The 27,649-nt window shown below is 30.9% G+C and overlaps 3 protein-coding genes across 3 annotated transcripts; 2 read left to right on the plus strand and 1 right to left on the minus strand.

Annotated features, from left to right (window-relative positions):
• Positions 1-3,795: 3,795 nt before the first annotated feature.
• LOC125827831 (ent-kaurene oxidase-like) lies at positions 3,796-8,058 on the plus strand. Its single transcript, XM_049507179.1, has 8 exons — positions 3,796-3,991; positions 4,524-4,684; positions 5,879-6,040; positions 6,145-6,285; positions 6,367-6,621; positions 6,719-6,880; positions 6,967-7,161; positions 7,472-8,058. Exons 1-8 carry the CDS (start codon positions 3,835-3,837, stop codon positions 7,781-7,783), a joined length of 1,545 nt encoding a protein of 514 aa, XP_049363136.1. The 5' UTR covers positions 3,796-3,834; the 3' UTR covers positions 7,784-8,058.
• An 8,556-nt stretch (positions 8,059-16,614) lies between these two features.
• On the plus strand, positions 16,615-17,458 carry LOC125827844 (dof zinc finger protein DOF3.4-like). Its single transcript, XM_049507191.1, has one exon. It carries the CDS (start codon positions 16,747-16,749, stop codon positions 17,455-17,457), a length of 711 nt encoding a protein of 236 aa, XP_049363148.1. The 5' UTR covers positions 16,615-16,746; the 3' UTR covers position 17,458.
• Positions 17,459-21,102: 3,644 nt separating this feature from the next.
• LOC125827828 (lysine histidine transporter-like 8) lies at positions 21,103-26,179 on the minus strand. The gene is made up of 5 exons (XM_049507175.1): positions 25,618-26,179; positions 23,555-23,688; positions 22,699-23,126; positions 22,441-22,572; positions 21,103-21,902 (listed from the first exon to the last, which is right to left on the minus strand). The coding sequence occupies exons 1-5, from the start codon at positions 26,013-26,015 to the stop codon at positions 21,417-21,419; spliced, it is 1,578 nt and encodes a 525-aa protein (XP_049363132.1). The 5' UTR covers positions 26,016-26,179; the 3' UTR covers positions 21,103-21,416.
• Positions 26,180-27,649: the final 1,470 nt, after the last annotated feature.

A 27,649-nucleotide genomic window follows, 5' to 3' on the forward strand; every position in this document is an offset into this window, starting at 1 on the left:
TATTAAAAAAAAATCACTAAACTCAAACTACTAACAAAGGCAAACACCACTATATAAAGTGAAGGACAAGATAATATACACACCAACACAGATAACAGCAATGAGTGAGCAATTAGAAAAAACGCACTTGTTTGGCCATAAATTTTTTAAAAATATGATATTAAAGCTATAATTTTAAAAATTTGAAATTATGTTTAAAAATGCATTTTATATGAAAAAAAAATTATAAATGAAATTCTCAAAAATTCAAAAACTAGTCTAAGTCAAATTTTTATAATTTGAAAATATTTTAAAATAAAAATTGACCAAATTTAATTATAAAATAAATATTTAAGAATCATCCAAAAGTTACTATTAAATAGATATTTAAAGAAATTCTCTTAATAACTATCCAAAATCATGGTCAAAAAGACATTTAAGAATATTTTCTTTTAAAGATTATCCAAAATATATAGTCAAACGCTATCAAAATTGATGCATGGTAACAAACTAACAGGACAGAAACTGTCTAGCCAGTCTAAACACCTACCACCACCTCTGTTTTTACCTTTATGTTGCTTCTAAAGAAACCTCCAAAGATTGCTACTTTTGATAACGGAAAATATAAATGGCAAGACACCAATTTGTCACGAAATGGCACGAGGAACAAAAATGTTGTTTATTTCGAAATTTGTGTGAGAAGTTGAGGGTGATTGGGTAATTTCAATAATTTCTTGTACCCAAATTACCTCAAAAGTAAAATTACTATTCTTAAAAAGTAAAACCACTTTTCAGTCACACTTTCCAAGAGGTGGCTGACCATTGGCTCTACTTATATTGTGCCACGTGGAAAATGTTGGGTCCCATTTCAGAAAATGATTTTCTCGCTCTTCTTGAACGTTTTTTTTCCTCTTTCCTACTTTTTATCTACTTCTTTTTCTTTGACTTTTCTTTTCAAATTAATGTTTCAAATTTCTCTACTTCCATAGTTGTATAATTTTATTCATGGAAAATATAAAAATATGAAATCCAAAAAGAAAATATTCGTTCAATTTCTAACATTTTAAATTAATTATTTATATTACTAAAACTAGTTAGATAAAATTGTTTGTTAATTTACAAAATATAATTAATTACAATTTTTTTATTATAACATTTTTCTTCTTTTTGTAAGTGTAAATAAAATTTATAAATTTTAAAAATTAAATGTAAATTAGTAAAGCAATCATTTTATTTATAATTTCTTACGAAATTTGTAAAAAAAAAATAGCATAAATTTTGATACTAATTTCAAAAAGAAAATATAACGGAAAGAGCATCAATGTTTTTGATAAATAATTACATAAGTTTTTATACTAATTTCATGAACTTAAAAAAACGGAAAGCATCCATAAATATCTATATAAATACATATTCTTTCCGTCAATTTATACGATATTTTATTCTTGATATTCAAGCTAGGTGAAATTTTTCATCACTTTAACCTTTTTTATTTTTCTTGCTATTTAATTTTTGTGGACTTCTCAAAAATATACGATACTATAAAAATTTTATAAGGTACATCTATATAGGATCCTTCAAAAAAAAAACAAATTACACATTATCTAAGAATTTAATCATTTTAAAGAAATATGATAAATTATTTTCAATGATTTTATTATTTAACAATGATATATTAAGATGTCTTGTTAATATTTGATTTAAATAAAAATAATCAATAAAATTACGAGTCATATCAACAAGAAAAAGCACTATCAACATTATCAAAATTAAACTAAAAATTAAACTACAAAGTAAATGCAATAAAATTTGATTATTATAAAGAGAAACACATGAATACTAACAAAGAGAACAATTTTTTTTTTCTGTTTTGAAGAGGGTTATACGTAAAATCATTACGGACCATTTATTAATAAAATAATAGAATATAAAAATTTATCCTAAAAAATCAATGTCTATTAGTACTTAAATAATTTTTAATTTTATATTACTTTGTGGTAAATATGATTGTAAAAGTTTATATTTGAATTGTTTCACAAAAATTAAGATTTTTCACTATTATAAGTCGAATCATTATGATGAAATAAATGTAATAGATATAGTATTATATGAGTTATGCTCTCTCACAAATACAAGTCAGTTGAATGCGATTATATAAGCATGATCAATACCGGATAATACAATTAGTTATGGTACATGTCAATTTTTGATCAATTTATCTTCGCGTATTATGGGCTATTAGAGTATATTTATTGATAATATCACATTTTAAATTTTCTAGTGATATCCATTAAACAATTGATATGAAAGAGAGTCAATAAATTTCCTTTCGTAATTATGAACGAATGATATTGCAACACGAATGGTTAAAGCTTAAACGAATAGTCTATAGGGCACGAGTTCGAATCTAGGTTATGTTCCAATTTTAGGTCTTTTAAAATAATTAGACTATTTGAAACTTTTATGATTTAAATAATTTTAAAATTCATTTTATTTGGTAAATAAGATTGTAAAAGTTTATATTTGGATTGTTTCACAAAAATTGAAGATTTTTCATTATTATAAGTCGAATCATTATGATGAAAATAAATGTAATGGATATAGTATTACATGAGTTATGCTATCTCACAAATACAAGTTATTTGAATGCGATTATATATGCATGATCAAGTTTTAATTGGGTAATACAATTTAATTATGGTACATGTCAACCTTTGATCAAATTATCTTCACATTTAATAGTTATTAGACTATATTTATTGACAATATCTCATTTTAAATTTACTAGTGATATTCAATAAACAACTACTATGAAAGAGAGTATATACATTTCCTTTCGTAATTATGAATGAATGCTATTGCAGCGCAAATAGTTAAAACTTAAACGAATAGTCTATATGTCATATAAGTTTAGGTCCCCAATTTTAGGTATTTTTTAGTTTTTTTTTTAAGTCTATAGGTCACGAGATTTTTTTAATTTTTTTTTCAAGCCTATCGTATGCACCATCAAAATCTTCATGATTTTGGGACAACAAACTATCATCCTCATCTAAACCCAAAACATTATTCAATACGTCGTTTAATTGACTATTTGGATCCATCTTATTAAAATTATATAAATCTAACAACAAAAATAAAATAAAACTAATGAGTGAAGTAAAGAAAAAAAAATGAGTAAAGTAAGAGAGAGAGAAAGTAAGAAAGAAAAAGTCAAAGAGTGGTTTTGTATTTTGGAGGGAAACCCACAAGTGGTTTTGTCACCTAAGGGCTATTTGGTCATTACGTCGTGTCTTGCCAATTCATGCCAAAAAAGTGTCTTGCCATTTAGCACTACTCGATTGATAATTAATACTCCCTCCGTCCCCTTTTAGTTGTCCACTTTAGAAATGACACACAGATTAAGGCAACAATGACTAGCACAGTGAAGTTACAATTTTACCCTTATGACAACTTTTCACTTCAAAATTACAACCACTTATTTGAATTAAAGTGAAATAAATTGGAGGAAAACAACATACACTTTTACAATTTTCAAGAAATGTAAATAAGGGTATAATAGGAAAAAAATTGTTGTCCTTTCTTGATTTGTCAAAATGGACAACTAAATAGGGACAACTAAAAAAGAAAATATGGACAAGTAAATAGGGACGGAGGGAGTAAGTTAATTTGTCTTGCTATTCATCAGTTTCTTTGTAGGCATCAATTTCCCAAAAGGTAGAATCTTTTTTTGTTGATATTGACACATGTTCTTCCATGCCTATACATAGTCGCCAACTTTTTTTTATTTGTGATTTCAAGTTATAAAGTTTCATTTAATTATTTTTTGGTTCTTGAAAACAGAAGTTGCGTAAAAAAATGGATGTAATTTTGAATCTTCAAGCTGTACCATTAGGAACTGCTCTTACTGTAGGTGGTCCAGTTGTTGCTCTTGGTGGGATTTCATTTTGGTTACTTAAGGAATATGTTAATGATCAAAAAAGGAAATCTTCAAATTTTCTCCCACCTGTTCCAGGTAAATCCATTACTTTTGAGTTTTTTGTATTCAATTCTGTGGAATCTTAGTAGCTCAGTTGATTGACTGCCTGAACTTGTGCTGATTGTTCAATTCTCCACCTTGTAAACCTTTCCCCCATTTTTGGATTGAATTTAATGGGCCCCAACACATGTAGATTCAGGATTTGAAGGTTATAGGTTTGCTGTAGTTAGCTCAAGTTAATACATGATAATAACTGTGTTTATAATCAAACATTTATAGATATTTAGTGGATTTTTTTAATGAATTTAGAATTTCAAAAAAAAAAGTTATTGGGTTCACGTGAACAGGTTTACTAACCCTTCCCCCAATTTGTTGAGTTTGTAGCATATAGCTAGAGGAGGATTCGTGATTTAAATTTGATGGTTCAACCTTAAAAGTTATGTTAAAAATGTTGAAATCTTTAGTAATTTTCTATATATATGTCTATGTTCTGTGTCGACGTGAGATTCGTCTTCCTAGCATGTAGATAGGTAAATGTTGATGAGAAGTATGTGTTGATTTGGTGCAGAGGTTCCAGGGTTACCAGTGATTGGGAATTTGCTGCAGATGACTGAGAAAAAACCACACAAGACATTTACAAATTGGGCTGAAACTTATGGACCTATTTATTCCATCAAAACCGGCGCAAATACAATTGTTGTACTCAGTTCTAGTGAACTTGCTAAGGAGGTAATCACTCTTAAACCTCTTCTCTATGTTAGTAAGTTAAGAATCAAGCATTTAAGCTCTAAGTTTGTCACTAAAGTAAGTCATTATCCATTTCTTAGTTGCTAGATAGCTTCTTCTGTCTTAATTTTGTATGATGTCAAAGGGTTTTATGTCAAGTTTTTCTAGCTAGAAAGATACTATTATATGAGATATCACACGCATAGTAAAAAATAGTTAAAATGGTTAGCAGAAAGAGGAGAGTGGTGACGGAGAAATGTAGACAAATATGTGTTCCTTCAGGACCACACCATTTAGTAGGAATTATATATGTTTCTTTACTAATATATGTAGTGAGAGTCAGAAATATTTTACTTTAGTCTGACTGGACCAGGGGGATAAAGCTTATAATCTGACTAATGCTGTATATGAGCCCCAAATTTTCCTGATAGCTGCAGTTGCATAGGTTTCAGTACTATGTAGTTCTATCTCCACTAACCTATAGGATCCAACTTAAAGTACGTGTCCCTGCCTCTCGATGATCACTAAATGGATTGTATTCCTCAGTGCCTCTTTGCTAAGACTAGGCCATACTACGAAGGTGAAGCAGTTGGTGATTTAGACAACTGCTATTTCCATATTTGGTTTCTATACATCACTGGATTATAGGTTGGTTGCTCTCTGGAAAGACCTCAACTGTTCTACTGGAAAAGCTTCGGTTGTTGAGGTTCTGAATCACCGTACTAGATATGATAAAGTAGTGTCATGTACCACCTCAGTGGCGGTGTATCAGCAAAGTTCCATTATTACTATACAGCTGGTTGAGGCTTTATAAATTTCTGATAATATCTGAGAAAATACATAAAATATGAAGATCTTATAAACTAATGTTGAGGTTGGACGACTAATCGCACATTGTTGCACAGAGCTTAAAGTATTTAGCTCCAGTTTCCTTGCAAGAGGAAAGCTTTTGCAATGTTCAAGGTATTGTAGTTCTTTATCACGTAGAATAAGCATCAACACCAAAGTAACGACTCACATGTAACATTGACACTACTGGGGTGTCATCACCAATAGGTTGAGGTATAAGCCAATATATAGAGGCATGTTTGGTGCCTATTTTTTAAATCACTATTGTGTCATTTGTGTGCTTATCATATCGATACTGATCACAATACTTGATACAGATTTAAATATTGTCCTTTTTCATCTTTTTAGGCCATGGTGACTAGATTTTCATCCATCTCAACTAGAAAGCTAACAAACGCATTGAGAATCCTTACTTGTGATAAGAGTATAGTTGCAATAAGTGATTACGATGAGTTTCACAAGACAGCGAAGCGCCACGTACTGACCAGTGTTCTAGGACCAACTGCTCAGGTTTGTCATTTAGAAATCGGCCTCCATATTTTGAATTATAATTTGATTCTCTTCATTTGTTTCATAAACTCCGTATCTAACGGGAAGTACGGCTTAATATGCAGAGACGCTTCCGTATCCACAGGGACACCTTGGTAGAAAATGTGTCAAAGCAACTGCATGATTTGGTTAGGACTGATCCTAACGAAGCAGTTAATCTCAGGAAGTCATTTCAGTCAGAACTTTTTGGTTTAGCATTGAAACAAGTGAGTTTCATCAGTATGTTGCTATTTTGGAAACTCCTTTAAACTGCGAGATCATTTTAAAAGTTTCAACTTCATTTGCAGGCTTTAGGAAAGGATATCGAGGCTATTTATGTGGAGGGACTCGACGCCACTTTGCCAATAGAGGAATTACTCAATATCTTAGTGCTTGATATAATGGAAGGTGCAATTGATGTGGATTGGAGAGATTTCTTCCCCTATCTAAAATGGGTTCCTAACAAAAGCTTTGAGCACAGAATTCACCATAAACATCTGCGCAGGGAAGTCGTGATGAAGGCCCTAATAGCAGATCAAAGGAAACGTATTAATTCGGGAGAGGTGATCTTCTTCCTCCTTTTATGCAGACACTTATTTCCACTCCATTATCATGTTTGGACCTTGGCTAATTATCTAACGTGGCGGAATCTATATACAGGAACTGAACAGTTATATCGACTACTTGTTATCTGAAGCCAATACGTTAACAGAGAAGCAAACTCTGATGTTGCTTTGGGAGGCAATTATTGAAACATCAGACACCACACTAGTGAGTACAGAATGGGCTATGTATGAATTGGCGAAAGATCCCAAACGGCAGGTAGTATCATAATCATGCCCACTTCTTGTTTTTGCTATTCTATTTCTCCAAAGTTTGGTTGTATCTCACGGCTGTTAATCGCGTAGGAACAACTATTTTTGGAAATTCAAAATGTTTGTGGATCTAACAAGATCACAGAAGAGAAACTTTGCCAACTTCCATACTTATGTGCTGTCTTTCATGAAACATTGAGGAAGTATAGTCCTGCACCTATTGTTCCTCTAAGATATGTCCACGAAGACACGCAGGTAGGAGGGTACTATATTCCTAAAGGAACTGAGGTAATTAACTCTATTTCCTTACTTGTAAATTGAAATTTTCTTTTCTTATCAAGTGAGGTAAACTCTGCGTGTATGAGCTTTGCTTACATTGTCAGTCCCAAGTCGAAAAGGGTTGTAGCTGGTTGGCAGCTTAGAGTAAAACTTGTCAATTCATGATCAATCCTGATCATACAGATATCGTTAGGACGTGCCGACCTAGGCACACATTTACAAAATGAGCTTATATGTAGACGTGGGAATTCATTGTTGTTGTTATTATTTCTTATCTAGGTAACTGAATTAGTTGTGTCTATATACATTTTGTACGCAGATCGCAATAAATATATACGGTTGCAATAGGGACAAGAACGTGTGGGAGAGTCCTGAAGAGTGGAAGCCTGAACGATTTCTTAACGGAAAGTATGATCCAATGGAATTGCAGAAGACAATGGCATTCGGGGCTGGAAAAAGGGTATGTGCTGGTGCTCAGCAAGCAATGACAATTAGCTGCACAGCTATAGCTAGATTGATACAAGAGTTTAAATGGAGCTTAAAAGAAGGAGAAGAGGAAAATGTTGCAACAATGGGTCTTACTACTCATAAACTTCACCCAATGCTAGCTCATATCAAGCCAAGAAATTGAAGGGGAGTCTTTAGCGTAACAGGTAAATTTGTTGTCACGTGATCAGGAGATAGAAATAGTCTCATCACTCATGCAGAAATATTAGATAAGACTCTGTATAATAAACTCTTGTGGTTCTGCTGTTTTAGTGCATCTAGCTGCCCAAGATTTGAACTTTCTACTCTGTATTAGCAGAGCTTGCTATTTTGTTAGTTTTAAGTTATGAATTTGGACATCTTTCTTTCGAACTTAGTCCAAGTAAATTCACTATCATTATGATGATAATTTTAGCATTTCATTGTACCGTTTGTCCTTCAAACGGGTCAATCTTTAATGTTTGCCTTTTGCAATTGAATCCATGTCTCACAAGATATATAAGTTCTTTAAAGGCATAAGACATAACTTATAGTATATTATGATGTGAAAATATAAACTTATGTCTCATGAAAAAGTTATTTGCCTCGAGGCAAACCAATATACATAGGTAAGATTTTCAATAAAGATAAACATCATAGTTTTTCACAAATAAGGGGGAGAAAAAGAGGTTGAGTCAGTAATTTGTGTCTTATATAAAGAGATGAAAACGACAATGCGTAAAAAAAACAGAAGTGAGCAGAGGGAGATCACATCAGATAAGTGACTGATTTTGTACTACTATTTCTGGGATTAAAGCACAGGTTTTTGTTTGTAACTATCTCTAATTCTGAAACAAACAGACACATAGAGATTAGAGACTGGTTAAAATTTTAAGAAAACTGAACACTAAATATTGAACTCTTTTGCTCATTCATTAAACACAGGACTAACCAAGAGTTGTCAAATGTCCTTTTTCGCCTGCCACTCCCACTAAACTTTTCACACAATATTGGTATCGTTAGGAGGTGAATTATTTATGTATTAATGAAATCAGCAGACGTCCTTCATCTTAAGTGAGGCGATTTGTTGGTTTCCTAAATTGATTTATCTTTTTTTGACATACTCAAATCTGTTAAGTTTAGATTAAAAAAAAATGTGAAAGTATCCATTAATTTTGACCCTCGATTTTCTCTAGTGTTCGATTAACAGTTTATAATTCCAATATAATAGATTGTGTTATTTTTCATGTTACGAATAATATTTGGTGAGTTGTAGTGAGCACCGATTTGATAAGAAAGGATGAGTGGAGGTGAAAAGGGGGACCCACAAATTGCTTCCCACGCTAACCCGACAACCTCAATTATACTGTCGGCTTCTCAAATCCCTAAAACATAAAATCTCCCATTATTCTTACTTCTCCCCATGCGTTGCGATTTGATTTTCTATGTGTTGTTTCGTATTATATTAAAGTTCGATTATTTTAAATATATGTTTATATAAAATTTTATTTGTTGTAATTTTTTATTTTTTATTTGATGTACAGAATTTATATTAAAATTGAACTATTTTGAATGTGTATCACTTAAGACTTTATTTAATAAAAAGAGTTGAAATCTCTAATTAAGAAAATAACGATCTCATCCACCGAAGACTCTATCTTCCTTGTCCTTTTCCCTTTTAAACTATTTTATTTCACCCCACCCCCACTCGTTAGTCTGTAATTAGGATGTTCATGATTTGGTTTCAATTTGAATTGATTTTTAATATAAAAAAAAAATTAAATTAAATATGTATTAATTTATTTTATTGATTTAATTCATTTTTTACTTATTACATGGGTAAATGTAGCTACATGTTCAAGTAAATCAATAGCTTTTGTTTATTTCGTATATGATACATATAAAAAAATACGTTAATTATTTGTAAATATTTTATTAAAAAACTAATTTTATAGTCACAAAAGTCTCTACCAAGTAACGATAAACTAAAAGAAAAAAATTGAAAGCCATAATAAAATTTAGTGGCACTACCATTTGTAAATGTGAAAAATAGATATTGTAAATGTAAACATTTTTAGTTGAGTGAGCATAAGCCTATCTACCTTTTTTGTTGCACGTATGAGGAAAATGACTATAAATGTAGTGGAGTATACAGATAATTTTTTTAAAATTACAGGTAAATTTTATACGAATATTTGAATTATAAGTTGATTAATTTTTTAAAAGCTTTTATGTATATTTTCAAATACACATTATATTAGAGTCAATATTAAGAAAAATGTCATTCAAATACAAAATCAAAATAAATAGTAATTTAAATATCTAAATGAAACTTTACGTCGTCGTGTATTCTAACTTATTTAATCTGTTGACTTAGTATATTTGTAGACTTTTTAGGGGCTAAATATAAAGTCGTTTTTTATACACAAATTTTCCAAATTAATTATTTGTTAACTGTCATTTCCATTAGTCAAAAGGAAGTCCTGATCAAATATGTTCAAGGTGGTCAGTCCTATATATTGTCATGTCCATATTTTTTTTCATATCTGCTTAAACCATCTCCAATCCACCTCTATTTTACTCTCAATTCTCTATATTTGAAGAGTAAAATAGAGAATGGGCACTCCAACCTATCTCCAAATCACCCTCTATTCTTCAAATTTAGAGAGGTGAATAGTAATTCTCCAAATTTGGAGACTACTATTCACACTCACTATTTCACTTTTTCATTATTATTATTTTTTTTTATTTACTTTCTAATTAGCATATTATTTTACATATAATTCCATTAATTAAATATCTAGTATACATAATTCTTTTTTAAATGTAATATAATATTTTTAAAAATATTATTTAATATATGCTATTTTAATTTCAAATTAATAGTATTTTATTTATTTTTCTAATTTTCGTGAATAGTAAAATTTTATTTTATTATTAATTTTAATTATAAAGAATACGCAAAATTAAAATGGCAAGATGAAAAAAAAATTAATTTAAAAATACAATACATGATATGATAATTTAAATACAAGATAACAATACAATACATAACATAATCATTTAAATACAAGATAACAATACAATACATAACACAATAATTTAAATACAAGATAATAATACAATATAATACATAACATAATAATTTAAATACAAGATAAAATACAATACATAATTGATCACAACAATAATTTAAAAATGTAATCTTCATATTCACCATTAGATGGATTTCATCTTATTATAAACAGTTGGATGAGATTCTCATCAGTACATTTAATATTTTTTAGATAAAACATTACATATTATATAATGAACACCATTTACCACTTGAAGTCTGCACATTCATTTCATTTCAAAACATATTCAAGTAATTTGGTTTGTCCTTTGAAAACGAATTTCAATCTTGGAGATTGTTCTAATAATAATGATGAAGATTTTTCTTCTTCGTCATCATCTTCGTTAGATTTGAATTTTTTTCCCAGTACAAAACATCATGATAATTTAATAAATCAGCTACGTATGAACAACTACATGTTCCAACAAGTTCTACAAAATCATACTAAAGAAGTTTTCATAAGTGGCTCCATTCCAGGTCATGTGGTAATCAATCGTGATCATGAGGCGGCTGATGATAATTTATTTCGTGATTATTTTTCAGCCACACCACGCTTTAATGATGCAATATTTCGCTATCGTTATCGAATGTCCCGCAATTTGTTTCTTCATATCGTTGATGCAATTAAAGATCACGATACGTACTTCGAACAACGCATTGATGCGCTGGGTAGATTTGGATTATCTACTTTGCAAAAAATTACCGTTGTGTTTAGAATGTTGGCATTAGAGATCACGACACGCACTACATGATATAATGAGGATGAACGTGATCTCAATGCACTAATTCAAGATGTCGTAGAGGCTCCAACTCCAACTATAAAAATGGTGGTAGATGAAAATCTCCGGTTTGAACAATTTTTAGCTAGACATAAAAAAATTAAGGACAAAAAATGCTCATTTTGAACTCCGTAATGCATTAATAGAGCATTTATGGGAGTAACATAATAATTTTGAAAATTGAGTGTTTATGTAATTGTATGTCACTTTTATTTGAATTTGTCCCCTAATTTATGTATTATATTATATTTTCTTGCAATTTATGTTATTTAAAATTTTAGAATAAAATATAATTTCATATCACATTATAAATTATATTAAGTAAGTATTTGGGAAAAAAGAAATAAAGGATTTATATTATGAAATAAGAAAATAAGAATGAAATAAAAATAATAATATAATATTGAGGTGAGAGAAAAAGATTCTTTTTTAGAGAGTAAAATAGAGAATTGGGTTGGAGTTGGTTGTCTGAAAAAATAGAGAACTCTATATTTGGAGAGTAAAATAGAGAATTGGATTGGAGATGCCCTTAGATAGGGCAAAAAATAGTTTTAAGAGATTGTTCGGTACGATGATGAAATAGATAAAGTTATTTTATAAATTTATAATATTTTATGAGATTAATTATTCATTTTATATATAAAAAAAACTTATCCCATCATTAAGTACTCGCAATATAAATTAATTTAAATATAAAATAAAATAATTTTATATGTTATAGCAAAATTACTACTCATCTTTTATCTTTCATACCAAACGATCAGTAAGAGCAAGAAAGTGACGGGTAAGTGGTGTGCATTTGGTAAATCCAAATTGTTTTAATCAATACTCTTAATAAATTTAAGCTTAACTCTTTTGTTTATAATATGTAATTCATTATAATCAAGTCTGATATGATAATTTTAAAGATTAAACAAAAATATGCTATAGCTAGAATATTATATATTTTTAATAATATTTGCATATATGTAGTTAAATTCTTCGTAGATGCCATATGATAAAACCACACGTTTTTTTTTTCTTACATCACATGTAATATTATTGTCCAAACAAGATAAGGTGAACCTAAGAGATTGTCAAGTAAATTTTGTGAAAAGTTGCATATGGAATTAAATAGTGGTAGATAATATGCATAAAAATGCGCCGCTAACATCAAAACAATCACAAATCATGAGAGCACTAACTAATGGTGCAAGCTATACAAAATATATGCACCACTAGTTTAATTTTTACTATATATAAAACTATCATGAAAAGCTTTTAGCATTATATATAGTATACTCATAGAGACTCAAAAGTTCAAATACTAGATTGCAACTAAAAAAATTCTAAACACATTATACTCCAAGAAAAACAGTTCAAAAGAACTAGAAAAAATCAATATCTATAATATATATGGAAAGAGAGTATTGACGTAACTGGTAAAGTTATTGTCATATGATCAGGAAATCATAATTTTAAGCAATGAAAACGACATTTTACAAAAGTGTACCCTTGTGGTCTTGCCATGATCTCCGGACTCTATGCATAGCTAAAGCTTAGCAGCTTTATATACATGAAAAATAATTTTAACTTTATATATCTATGTAGTATTTTTTTATGAAGAAAGTTCGGATTGATGAATATAATTAACTTATGCCCTTAGCTCCACTCCTACTAGATTGTGACTGGATATATTATTATTATTTTTATTTAATATTCATATTAGAGGTCTGACTAATTCAGATTTATATGCACAGTGTAGTGTAGTGATGGCAAATGGGCGGGTTAAAAATGGGTCAACATAAAATGGGTAATAATTCAATCCGCTCATATTTGATATGGGTAAAATTGGATTGGGTAAAATACTAGTTTATCCATCTTTTCATGAGTAAATAGTACTCTACTTAAGAATTCAACATGGAGAAAATATTTAAGTCTTTTTTTAGATGAAAAATGTTGAAAATGCTTCATTTAGTTTTATTGTATCATAAAAGTAAAAAAAAAAAATCCTATAACTTTTCAATATAAAATAAAATTATGTAATAACTAGGGGAAAATATTTTTAATTTCATAGTAAATGAATATTTGCATTTTAGAACTAAAACATGCTTAATGCACTTTAAGCAATGTCAATACTAATACATAATTTGCTATTTTACACTATTATTTATTATCCAATGTAAAATTAAACAAATAAAAAAATATAATTATAAGTAACAAAAGAAATTACATTTAAAATATATATTTTTGGAGGGCCAAAGACTTCACCTTTTCAATTATAGTGAAAAATAATTAGTTCTATAGAAGAACATAAAAAGCAAGAGAAATTACGATATTTTTAGTGATATCATGAATTTATAGTGAATAAAAGTTAGAATTTTAACCATTTGACTAATCCATACTTTACCCATATTTTATGGGTTGAACATGGGTATCAACCCTTATTTTACCCATTTAAAAAATCACTCTTCCAATCCATTAAAATATGAGCGGGTTAGATGGGTTACCAAAATATGGGCTCATCTTACCGACACTAGCACAGTGTAACACACATTTTAGGGGGGAAATGTTTTCTAGCAAAAAAAATTAAACCGAAGACCTTTGATTAAGGATGAAATATGAGTTGGAGTGAGAGTGAAATAAGTAGGTTTGCACCGGTGATTTTGGAAATCAGTCAACTGATTCTAGCATGTTCTAAAAGTTACAATGATAATCTTTGGTTATCATCATTTGGAAACATCTTTACAATTGATAGATGACTAAATAACAGTAGCTCGTGGCTCATGCCATAATTTTCCATTTTTTGTGTGACCCATAATGACCACCAAAACTAACCAAGTATTGATAAAAGGGAAACAAAACATACCAATAAAAAAAAATTGACTTAATTTTTTTTAATGATCTACTATTTCAAATTTATCAATTTAATTAATTTAAATTTGTGTCAAATAAAGATCATGATTGACCAACTTTCACATTAAATTGTAGGAGTATATTTTTGTACGTACTCCAAAGGTATGAATATTACATCAAACTAATTTTACATGACTCGTGTTTTTCTTTTGTTTTTTAGTACTTAAGATGGTATATAAAACGTGCTTGAATATGTGAATGTTAATTTAGATAAATTTGTTCTTATCACTACTTGTTTGATTTACTATGCTTGAGGATTTCGAAAGAAACCTCTCTATCTACGCTAAGATATTGATTATTCCATTTTTTATTCTATATTATTTCTGATGAAAAAAAAGTATCAAAAGTTAAATAAGTGCCTTCGAACTGCGGTTAACTGTTTAAGTATCATGCAGTGATGTCAATTTTAATTCGACAAAAGTAATATATCTGATCAAAAGTCCAGTATAATAGGCAGTGAACGTGGATCTCAAGGGGCCTTAGTCTCTACTTAGTTGAATGATAATGAAGTATGCGTGAGCTCGTAAACACAAAATTCTCCACCAATCTTACTTGTTATCAGATTACACATCTATTGATAACAATCATTTTTACTTATTATAGCTATTAGAATATTTATACTACTATCTCCGTTTAAAAAATAACCTAGTTTGACTTGAAACGGAGTTTAAGAAAAGAAATAAGACATTTTAATCTTGTGATTTTAAATTAAAGTTATGTCAAATGTATCAAAATACTCTTTAATCTTGTAGTCTTAAACATACCACGCGAAAAATTGAAGTTAAAATGTAGCCAAAAAAAGAAAAAAGAAAAAAGAAAAAAGATCATTCTTTTTTTAAATAGAGGGAGTAACATATATAAAACTCAAAGCTCATTAAATGTTAATTGTGATTTCCTTATTAGTAAATTGTCTACTTGAATACACTATGTTTACCCAAGAAAATCCCAAGTGCTTGTTATAATTATGACAAGATATTAGAAATGTTTAGTATAATAAAATCTCGCTAAATCAATATTCAGTAAATTAATAATTTTTTTAAGATAATATTTTTTTCAGTTTCGATTAGGGCCAATGGAAAATTTTTTACATATTTTTAATAAGATAATATATTTTCAGAAAATCCCTATATAAATATATGGTCCAATCAATATTATAAATTAATAATTTTTTAAAAGTATAAATATATCTAAGACAATTTAGTGAAATATGATTCTATTGTGTTTTGATTTTTGTTAAAATTTAAATCTAGGTGAATTTCATCTTTAACATTTCTTATTGCATTGAAAAGTTCTGGTGTTGTCTTTTCGAACTACATCATAAAATTGTGAAGAGTTCTAGATGTGATAATTGTCTCCTAATGTGTAATTGGTTCTAAAAGTATTGTACAATGAATCATACAAATACATTGTACTTTATGTATAAAAAAAATGTAAAAAAATTATTTTTTTTCATGTGAATTCAATAAATATGATACATAATTCAGTAAATAAAAGAATTTTGATGTATTATACTATATGTATAATAAATTTATTTTTTCATGTGACTTTAATAAATATGACAAATAAATTAGTAAAAATATAATGAATTTACACTCTGTTTGGATAATTGTTACCTATTGTATTGTATTGTATCGTTACTATACCTACAATGTTTGTTTTGATTGTTACTTAAAACATATTGTATTGTATAGTTAAATTTCGTTGTTACGTAACAACGAAAACCCCTATTTTATGGACCAACCGATTTGGTGTGTTTCCATTGTTACTTAATTTCTTTTTCCAATTATATTTTTACATAATATTTCAAAATATTATTTTACCCTTTACCTTATATTATTTAATTCTAGCTAAACTTCTTATCGTAGAATAATTAAGAATATTTTAGTTAATTTATAAATTACAATACAGTACGATACAATCAAATCAAATAATTAAAATGTTATTAAATAACAACAAACAATACAATCTAGTCAAATATTATATTTATCATACAGTACATTATAATAAAGTATAATATAATATATTATAAAATAATGAATAACAATTACCCAAACAGAGTGTTAATGTAATCAAAATTTAGTTCAGTGAGGTTTTAATGTAACGACAAAACCATTCTGTAATTTCAAAACCTTCCCCATCCATATATATATATGTGTGTATATATAAGAATCCCACTATTTCACGCCAAAACAAAGATTTCTCTTCTCTTTTAGCTCTCTTTCTTTTATCTCTCTCTCCTTTAAAAAATCAAATCTTTGTCCTCTTTCAACGTACTATCTTACATAAAAGAACACACCCTTTTTTCACCTGAACAAAACAAGCTCAAAAAAAGAAAAAAAAATGTCTTCAGAAATCGGCGACAGACGTCCGGCGAGACTGCCGGCGCCGGTAAACGGAACACGGCCATCGGAACCAGAGAACTTGCCGTGTCCACGTTGTGATTCTACAAACACAAAGTTTTGTTATTACAACAACTATAATCTTTCTCAACCTCGTCATTTCTGTAAGTCCTGTCGCCGGTATTGGACACGTGGCGGCACCTTAAGGAACGTCCCCGTCGGCGGCGGTACACGGAAAAACTCCTCCCATAAACGCCCCCGTATCAACTCCAGTACCGGCAACGTTCAAGAACACGCCAACCCGATCACAATGATGGGATCCGAGTCGGGTTTGGGTTCCGGGTCGGGTTCGATGTCGTTGATGGGTTGTGAAGTGAACTTGAATGAGTCAGTACATGAAGGTGGAAATGGTACGTCGTCGTTTACTTCGTTGTTGACAGCTCCAGTGGGGGTGGGGGTGGGTGGGTTTGTGCCATTAGGTGGATTTGGGCTTGGGTTAGGCGGGTTCGGGCTTGGGAATCTTGATTGGCCCATGGAGCAAGTAGGCGGCGGAGGGAATGGCGGTGACGGCGGTGAAAATGACAAGTGGCAGCTGAGTGACGGTGAGATGGAAGGCGGCGGTGGTGGCGGCGGCGGAGGAATAGGTGGTGATGATGAATGTTTTGGGTGGCCTGATCTTGCTATTTCAGCACCAGGGACAAGTCTTAAATGAAGTAGAAATAATATTATATTATATTATATACTTGTTTCATGGAAGAAATCGAAAAAAAGGAGGTGTTTTTTTTTTTTTTTTTGCACTTTATTAATGGTCTGTTGTCTTTTTGCAAGTTTTTTGGGGTTGCATGGATTGGTTTGGCTGTAGGAATTTTTACTAAAAACTGTTACAGTAGGCAAAGCTATTTTTGCTTGTTGGGCAAGTGTTGTTTTTGTTGTTGTAAATGTATTTTTGGGAGTCTTCCTTTTTCTTTTTGACAGAAATAGGTCCCAACTTTCATGAAATGAACAATATATTTTCTTTGTTAGTTTTCATGAATGTTGTTGTTCTACATGCGCGATTAAATAGAACAACTAAAGATTCATATGGTTGCATTACGCATAACTTAATAACTTGAAATTTGAGTGATTTTACTGTTTTGTTGTTTGTTTTGCCTTCTTCCATGGTGTGGTTATGTTGCAAAAAGTGTAGTACTTTTGGTGATTTTACTTTTTTTCTTTCTTCTTCTATTGGGTTTGATGGGTCCTTCAGTTTATTACTAAAAATGTTCCTATAAATCAAAAGTATTTTGTAGGTTTGTTAGGGAGAGAGGGGGCCTGTTAGGGTTGTGTTATTTCAAAAAGCCTTTTTTCCAGTTTTGAAGGGGGCCCTTCCCTATCCCTTCGACCCCTGTCACATAATTGTCTAAAGTTGACTTTTAAAAAACTCCTGATTATATGACATTATCTTTTTGATAAGTGTTAAATGTTTGAGTGAGTGATTAATGAAGTTGGTTGAGAACGATGAAATTTTATATTTAAATTTGGGTAGAAGCGTAGGTGATTTTGTTGCCATTTTGTTCAAACTTTGATAGATAGGAATTATTTGATGATGAATAACAAATATTTTATAAAACTATCCAAGATAAGTGCAAGTTATTTGAATATTATAATTTTATCATTGAAGTTATTCAGATGATAAGTATTCTTCGATCTATAAGACGGACAATTATAAAGTAGTAGTAATTAATGAATGGCTCCAAAATGAAGTGTCAGCGCCTGGGTTGATATGCACCACCGACCGTGGCCGATATAATGGAATTTGATACCCAATCCCAAACGAATTTCTTACTTTTGCATCCCAACTTTTCCACTAACAATTAGATTCCATTAATATATAGGATAGTATATTTCCTCCGTTTCATATTAATAAAATATTTGTCATTTTACAATACTAAAATAGAACTAGTTGAATATTTCATTTAACTCTTATAACTAATTCTTCTTTCTATTCTTTTTGGTTTTAAACGATTTTGTAAATTTCAAAAAGTTTTCTAAAAGATAAATTAGTAAAACTGTCATTCTTGTTCATGATTTCTTAATGAATACTATATAAATAAAAGAAAATAGATAACTACTATGAAACAAATAAAGTATTGTATAAACTTTTTTCTCGGCTAAATATGGATCGACACTGCAGGATGAGGGTGGCGTTTCTAACACATTTTTTCTCTTACTTTTAGAAGTTCTAACTCAAAACCTCTAATCAATGATAGAAATTTTTTATTCATTTTATCACAACTCTATTTTGATTCCTGTGCAAGCTAGCCTAATTATGTACGTTCGTTTCCAATTTGCTTCTATACTACTTCCTCTATCCTATATTAGATAGACATCTTGCTAAAGTATTTGTATGTCCCATATTATTTGATTACTTACTAAATCAAGATATAATTAATTAAATTTCTCATTTTATTCCTACAATTAATATAATCTTTGGAAGTTTAAACAAATTTGGAGGATCTATTTTTTTTTTCAAGAGGCTAACTAATATAAATAAAGGACAAAATAGTAAGTTAATCAATCTATTAATAATTTTTTTAATAACAGTGTAAAATAGAAAATATCCACCTAATATTGGACGGAGGTATGCATGCATGAGTTTGTCAATGTTCATACCAAAAGTCTTCTGCAATACACAGAATAAAACCACTAAATTAATTGAGAAGCAAATTTAAAATTTTGAGTTTATGGGTGTGTTTGGTACGAAGAAAAATGTTTTTCATGGAAAATGTTTTCCCGGAAAACAAGTAGATTTTGGACTTATTTTCTCATGTTTGGTTGGTGAGTAGAAAATATTTTTCGAAAAAGATTTTTTAGTGTTTAATTAATGAATGAAAAATGTTTTTGAGAAAATATCTTTTATTTTTATTAGAGAGTAGAAAATAATTTTTGAATTGAAATTGAAAATATTTTTTAAAAATAAACTTAGATTTTTTTTGGGTGGGTGGTGGGGTGGTGGGGTGGGGGGGGGGATAGGAGTGGGATGGGGTAAAAAATTGAAAATATTTTTTAAAAACAAACTTAATTTTTTTTTGGAGGGAGTGGGGGTGGTGTGAAAAAAAAAAAATTGAAAATTGAAAATAGTTTTTAAAAATAAACTTAATTTTTTTTTTGGAGGGGTGGGAGATTGATGGGGGTCGCGGGTAGGGGGTGAGGTGAAAAAATAAAAATTTAAAATTGGAAATATTTTTAAAAAAGAAACTTTAAATTATTATTTTTGGGAGGGGGGTGGTATGGGGCTGGCCGTGTGGGGGTTGGGTGGGGTGGGGTGAAAAATAAGAATTTGAATATGAAAATATTTTTTAGAAACAAACTTTAATTTTTTAATTTTTTTGGAGGGATTGGAAGGGGGGATGGTGGGGGGAGGGGTCGAGGATGGAGTGGGGTGGTTTGAAAATAAAATTTGAAATTGGAGATATTTTTTATAAACAAACTTAAATTTTTTTGGGGGTAGGGGGGTGGGGTAAAAAATAAATTATAATATGAAGTTGGAGAAGAGTTTTGAAAAATGTTTTCCTTAATTTTTGAAGGGAAGTCATTTTCCTTAAATTTGAAGAAAATGAGTTGATTTGAAAAACATTTTACCCAACCAAACATGAAAAAATTGGAAAACATTTTTTTTCGAAAAATGTTTTCCTTCATACCAAACACACCCTATGAGTTATGATTTTAGAAAGATTTGAACCGAACCTCAATACTAATCGAGAGATGGATTCAAACTCTTAAGAGTATAAATCTAGAAAGAAAAAAAAAAGGATTCTTGCTAGATTTTTTTTTTTATATATTAAATGATTTCTTAATCCAAATACAAAATTTTGATTAGAATTATTGAATTCTAGCAAACTTGTAGCTCGAACCTAGCTTCGCCCATGCAGGGGCAGAGCTATAATTCAGTAACAATGTCATAGTTGTTTTCAAGTAATAATTACAATAAGGTGTAGATGTCAAAGTTAACATTTGATTCAACAACAATATACCCAATGTAATCCTACAAATAGGATTTGAGAAGGGTAGCGTATACGAAAACTTTACCTGAAGCAAAATTAATATTGATGAGAAACTAAAATCATCTACTCTACAAAGACTAATTCCATCTCAATATCCTTCTTCAATACTGCAAATGCAACAATGCAAGAACAACTTTTGAACATGAAATTGCTTTATATGTTAGCTTTATATGTATAACAGTAGGGATATATGTGAGTCATTTGTATAACAGTAAATGTATATATGAATCACTTTCATAACGAGGAGGAGTATATCAATTCTAAATGACAAAGTTGAGGGGTATATCAAACCCTTTTCCCATTTATCAAATAAAGACCTAGTGCATTAACAAGTTGAAAACTGAATCATCCTGCAAACATTCTAGTTTCTATAAAATGTGACTTTCGAGCGATTTCATAAGCATACAACACCAAATTTCAAAGGTAGAAAACAAGAACATGTTTGTACCTATGGCTTTTATACATATTCTTCTTCCTCCCCTCCCCCCCGAACCAACCAACACACACGCACACGTTGTTTCTCCACTTCACCTTTTCTCAAGCCTAGAATAGAAACACACATTAAAAACTACTACTAGCAAATACAAGTTTACATACCAAAGCGCGCTTTTTATTCATGATCTATCTCTTAGTTGGGCTTGAAGAACCGGAGTTTAAGTCCATTATTGACCATACTCCAAATTCCTCCAATTGAAAAAGCCAAGCTAAAAGCAACTCCTAACCATCCAAGGATCCAGTTGAAATACCAGTTAAAGCTGTACTTTGTAGGCTTCTTTATGAGGACCCACATGAAGCAAGGATAAGCAAACGTTACCGGAAGTGTGAGTCCTCCTAACAACCCTGCAAGACTTGACAGGAACGGAAGTGCAACTCCGATGAAGAATGAAACAAATCCGAAAAATATTCTGAAACCGGAACGGACCCAAATTGAGCATGGTTTGTTGGTACGGCTAGTGTATCCAGCTTCGAAACTGTCAAATGCTGGCATTGAGTATATTTGGAAGCTACTCAAGCAGTTGAACACGACTAAGAGAAATGTCATGGCGAGAAGTCCTCTTGGAATATCGTGAATGTGGAAGGCGTATAGTGCACTTAGCATTCCTCCAGATGGCATCTGTAAGGAATTAATAAGTACGCGAGCAAATCAGAAATAATGAGGAAAACATATATAGTCTGAGCAGAGGAGTACACCGTTCTACTAAGGATACATGGCCGTGGAAACAAATGCAACAAGAAAAAAGGTTTGTGGATAGTAAAGTAGCAAGAGTACTACCAAAACATATACTCCTTCCGTCCCAATTTAAGTGTTTTAAATTGATTGGGCACAAAGTTTAAGCAATAAAATGAGACTTTTGAATCGTATGGTCTTAAATTAAAGATGTGTGTAGTCCTTTAAATCTTATGTGCTTAAACTTGTCATGTGGAATATTGGAATTGAAAAACTTACTAAATATAGAAAGAAACATTGTTTTTGGGATAGACAAAAAAGGAAAGTAAGACACTTAAATTGGGACGAAGGGAGTATTATAATACTTTGGAAAAGCTTTTTCAAACGCAAAAATGAAATATATATTACACTGTCAAAATAATGTGACTGATATCAGTAGTTATGATTTGGTTGGCGGAAATAACAGAAAGATAGCTATACTTACAAGGCTTCCATAAGCCCAGAAGCCTCCAATGGCAATAGGGAACAGGCACAAGGCTATGAAGAAATAAGCAACTTTTGCTCCCTTCCACATTGGCACATGAGCTGGGTGCTTGAACGTTGACGGCATTGTTGACTGCAAATATGACAGAGAAGATATTAGTGGATATCTTTACAATCGCAAAACTGAAATGTTTCTTGTGACTAATCAAAGAAACAGTTTGTGTTTGCACATGACGGAAAAAAGGGTAAGAAAAATTACCTGAATTTCAAGAACTAAATTGTGTCCTCTAAAGGTAAATGCTATGATACCCATGGCATTCAAGACCGAAAAGAGAGAAGCTGAGTAGGAAGGCAAAGAAATGGGTTCATATGAAATGGAAGGTGGTCGTGGTTGGCTTACAGAAAGGACCCATGCCATAGTGGCGTATGTTATGGCTGTCACTGCTCCAACGAGGGAGAGTCCAGCGATGGAGTTCAGGTTCGGGAGCTGGGACAGAACAATGCAGAGGGAAGTGAAAACCAGATACCACTCCACAGTTGTTAAAGGATTCGAGGAACAGAGCGGACCACAAACAATTTGAAAGAACAGCTTCATGGTTTCTCCTCCTACAAGAATCAATGCTGTTGCGGTTCCTGCAGATAGGTAAACAGTAGGGAAGAGAGCAAGCCAAACACCCAGTCTTTCACCTGAAAATGTAAAATGAATACAATAATGTTATAGCAATTAAAGTGAACTATTTAAGATTTCCAACAAACTATGTTCATTTCCCTTTTCTTCAATGGAAAATAGGAGTTATACAACTCTATCAGCTTTTCATGCATCTTGCTCATTACCTATAATTAAGCACTCTCTCCGTTTAAAATTATATGACGGTGGCTGACCAAACACGAAGTTTAAGATGTTCATTGTGACTTAGGTGGTGTATTAGTGGTAGTGAAATAAATACTCATCTATTTCAATTTGTTTGCCTGGTTTTGACTTGGCACAAAATTTAAGAAAGTAAAGAAACTTTTGAATGTTGCGGTCTTAAACTAACGATAAGCAGAATGTACCAAAATGTCATTTAATCTTGTGGTCTTAAACATGTCATATGGAAAGTACTTGATTTTCTTACCAAATGCTGCTTGCGCAAGTTCCACATATCTATTGTATCTCTTTCCAGGAACTGCTTCATGCAGCTGAACAAGGATCCATAAAGTATAGAGTTGCCAGAAATAAGCTATAGTTAAGGAAATTATTCCCCAGCTCCTGCATCCAAAAGGAAAGTTAAAACGCTTTACATTCTGGTATTTTCTGACACAAGATTAATAAAATGGAAACTTAATGACATCGAACGAACGATCAGTTATTTACGACGTACACTTCAGATAATAAAAAGGTAACTTGGCTATTAAACACACAACAGTGATTGGATTTGGTGGAAAATTCAATAGTAAAATAGTTCTCTCCTATTACTGAAGATGGAACATACTGTAATAAATGCACAATAGTCCACTTTGAAATTCCAGTAGCATTTAGAGATATTAGATATTAAAGTCAAAGTGATAGGTCAAAATCATCAAAAGCAATTTCTGGACCAACTGTTGACTAAATTGTAGTGCCAAGAATGTAACAAAAGGAGTGTGTGATAGCTACAACACAAGGCTAAAAAGAAAGATATCTCCATCAAAAATAGATGAGGAAAATCCTTATATATTTATGGAATGAATGACATTACGTTTCAAGAATATCAATTTCGTGCACAGGGTCTAATCAAAAACAGTCACTCTACCTACCTCCCAAGGCAGGGGTAAGATTTGCGTACACACTATCCTCCCCAGACTCCATTGTAGGATGACACTGGGTATGTTGTTGTTGTTGTTGTCATAAAAAAAATGCTCCCAAAACTACATTAATTCTTTTTATACATTTATCATTTGAAGATTTAACTAAACATGTATCTGTATTTAATTTTTAAAGTGAAAAATATCTTTAGGTAAATGTACAGAACTTAAATACTTTGATGTACCATGGGACCATCTTTCTTAAATGATGTGGAAATGCAAAAGGAAGATGGAATAAAAGGAAATAGGCAGTCTTATTTCTCAATATATGATAACAAAAAATGAGAGAGGACCTAGGAGATGTATTTTAATGAAAAGGCAAAGTAGTATGAATGCCAACAATTAGTACGAGTATCATATTTTTACTAATTTCCTTTGAGATCAATGATGAAAGTTGAGAAAAGCAAGAAAAGTAAGTCCATAGAGACAGATTTAGAAGATTTCTTGTTGGTCCACAAAGCGCGATAATTTTCTTAAATAACATATCAATAGATGGAGGGGTCCGTTTAGATGAGTGCAGTATAGTCAATCAAAGACCCCATTTTCAAAGACAACTGATATGCATTTAAAAAAGCAGTACTTAGAGGTCACAAATAGCTGAAAGATCAAGACTTTCGAGACTGACGGTTGGCTTTAAAAAAGTTTATGAAGAACAAATCCCTAATTAGCTGAGAGAGCTCTTCAAACAAAGAGAAACAAAGATTCATTGACAAACCATAGTAGGCCCAAAATTTGCTGAAAGCATGCAGCTTTGCAAGCAAATTCAAATAGAATTCTTACATACAGATCATAAAACAATAAATTTCACAAAGAAATGTAAGAAAGGTCAAAACTTTAACCAATTACACTATCAACAATAACAAGCACCAAGCAGATGGAAAAGAGAGTTCTTTAAACCAACAAAGCAGAAACCAAAAAAAAAAACAAAGCAGAAACTTTATAGACACACCAGAATATGCCCAAATTTTTTTCTGAAAAAGCAGTCAAAAGCAGGCAGCTTTTCAATCAAATTTGAATATAACTATTACATATAGATCATATAACAATAAATTCCACAAACAAATGTAAAAAAAGATCCAATCTTTAACCTAACACAATCAACAATAGCATTAACCATAACACAATCAGCAATAGCTCATCTAACCAACAAAGCAGAATCTTTATAAACAAATTGTTTTTGAAAAAAACAGTCAAAAGCAAGCAAATTTGAATATAACTCTTACATATAGATCATACTACAACAAGTTCCACAAGAAAATGTAAAAAAGATTCAATCTTTAACCAAAACAGCACAAAAGAATAGCAATAACAAACACCAAGTAAATGAAACAGAGTAAAGGGAGAGTAGCACTACCATCCAAGAAAAGAGAAAGCAACAGGCAAGACCAAAGCTTGAAACCCAATACCAGCATTAAGATTATGAAAAGCAGCATAATGAGCATTGCCATTTCTAGATTCAGTAATTGGAAGCCAAGCATCTTGAGGGTTAAGCTTAGTCAAATGCCCAACTTCTTCCAAATAACCCTTCATATTAACCAACACCCTTTTCATTGGAGTCCCAATAGGGCTCAAAAACCTAGGTGAAATAAATGAAGTTGGTGTCCATGACTTAGCATCTTTTGATGCACCAGTAGATGTATGTCCTCCACCACCCCTTGGTGATCTTTGACCTGACGGTGTTAGAATCTCAGGGGTTGATGCACGCGGCGTTGCTGGTATTGAAATAAGCTCTGTTTCTGGTCTTTCCTCCATCAATGGCAAAAAAAAAAAATGTTGGGAAAAATGGAAATGGACTAATGGGGTTATGGCCTTATGAGTCCCTTTTCTTTTTGTTGTTTAGTTTGTGTTGTTTAGCTCACTGGGGCTTTGGTTTTGGCTTGTTCTTGTCAGAGTAAAGCAAGTAAGAAAAAAGAGGTTTTTTCTCAAGAATATATAGAATGAGACTGAGCACCACATGCAATGTGTGTGGGATTGTGCAAACAGTCAAGGTGAAGTTTGAGTCTTGGGCTCTTGGCCATTGATGGAGCAGCAATCTCGAGGAGGTTTGGGTACTCAGAGATGGTTGTTTGAGAACAGAGAATGGGGGATTTGAGTTAGTTTTTGAGAGTGAGACTGAACAAATGACTTAACAAATATTTAAAGCTGTTAATACACAGGTTTTGACACTTCAATTTTTTTTTATTAAGTACAACTTTATATTATGCTCCCTCCCGTCCATCATTATTCGTTCACTGTATTAAAAATAATTGTTAAATAATACTTATTTAATTTTAAAAATTAAGAAATGGTTTACCCTCTTATGTCTATTTTGCTATTAAATATAATTCAATATCTAATATATTTAAAGGATACTATAGCAATATTATTTATATTATTAATTTTCATAAAGTATGTGTGAAGTCAATAATAAATAACTATTATCGAAAGAGAAGGAGTATTATATATGTTGAAGTGGAAGTGGCGTTAATATCTCTAAAGAGATGTGAAGGGAGTAACAATGATGAAATGAAATAATTGCTAGCATGCTAGTAAGTGTTGAATTTGGTCAAATGGTGAGAGAGATCAATCCAATGCTAAAAGTGAATATAAAAGCAATAACAAATTTAACGTAATTTTACGGGTAAAATATAGAAGAGCTACTATAATATATATTCTCTTTCTACCGTTTATAATTACTTGTTCATTTTTTTTCCAGTTGTCTTCAAGAAAGAACAATTATTTTTATCTATTTTATCCTCAATTAATTACTTTGAAAAAAGTAGAATTTCTTAAAAATATTAAGTTTTTAATTCATCCACTTGTTTGAGCAGCAAACGGTGTTCCTCTTCTCGTACCTTTGAATCTAGAAGTACCAGCGGAGGACCAAGAAACTACTCGACCCCGTACATTTGTAACAATGACAATAATATTATTGAAACTTGCTTGCACATGACTTCATAATTAATAGGGGTGAAATGGTAAACTCACTATGTCAATCATTATTTTCTTAATAGGTGTCAATTCAAAAACATACAAATAATTAGGAATAGAGAGAGTACTTTGATTATTCAGTTCAAAAAGAGATGATAAAGAAGTAGCTTAAAGTGGATATTAACACATTAGGAACTTGAGAAATATACTACGCACTATCAATCAAAAGCGAAATTTTACTACTTTAGAGCCTAATTAATTCAAATTTTCATCATTTTAGAGAGTAAAGCATTTTTATTGAAAAATAAATAAATTGCATCACGATGCCCCACTATACCCATATTTTCTTTTTAATTGAGGACAAGAATGTAAGCAAGAAAATTAATGTTTTCTTCACTATACCACTGTTACTTTGACTGGCAGGGGTAACGGATGCCCCACTATAACCCATATTTTCTTTTTAAAAATATTTATTT

The sequence above is a fragment of the Solanum verrucosum genome, unplaced genomic scaffold, assembly GCF_900185275.1.
Source record: "Solanum verrucosum unplaced genomic scaffold, falcon-dt-bn FXZP01000064.1, whole genome shotgun sequence".
Taxonomy (NCBI): Eukaryota; Viridiplantae; Streptophyta; class Magnoliopsida; order Solanales; family Solanaceae; genus Solanum; species Solanum verrucosum.

Excerpts from the sequence above, each read along its gene's own strand:
- LOC125827844 (XM_049507191.1), top strand. The coding sequence starts at position 16,747 with ATGTCTTCAGAAATCGGCGACAGACGTCCGGCGAGACTGCCGGCGCCG.
- LOC125827828 (XM_049507175.1), bottom strand. The coding sequence starts at position 26,015 with ATGGAGGAAAGACCAGAAACAGAGCTTATTTCAATACCAGCAACGCCG. Across the intron at positions 23,689-25,617 it reads GCTTTCTCTTTTCTTGGATG|GAGCTGGGGAATAATTTCCT; the intron begins GTAGTGCTACTC and ends TTTTGGATGCAG. Across the intron at positions 22,573-22,698 it reads ATTTAGTTCTTGAAATTCAG|TCAACAATGCCGTCAACGTT; the intron begins GTAATTTTTCTT and ends TCATATTTGCAG.
- LOC125827831 (XM_049507179.1), top strand. The coding sequence starts at position 3,835 with ATGGATGTAATTTTGAATCTTCAAGCTGTACCATTAGGAACTGCTCTT. Across the intron at positions 4,685-5,878 it reads CTAGTGAACTTGCTAAGGAG|GCCATGGTGACTAGATTTTC; the intron begins GTAATCACTCTT and ends TCATCTTTTTAG. Across the intron at positions 6,881-6,966 it reads CGAAAGATCCCAAACGGCAG|GAACAACTATTTTTGGAAAT; the intron begins GTAGTATCATAA and ends TTAATCGCGTAG.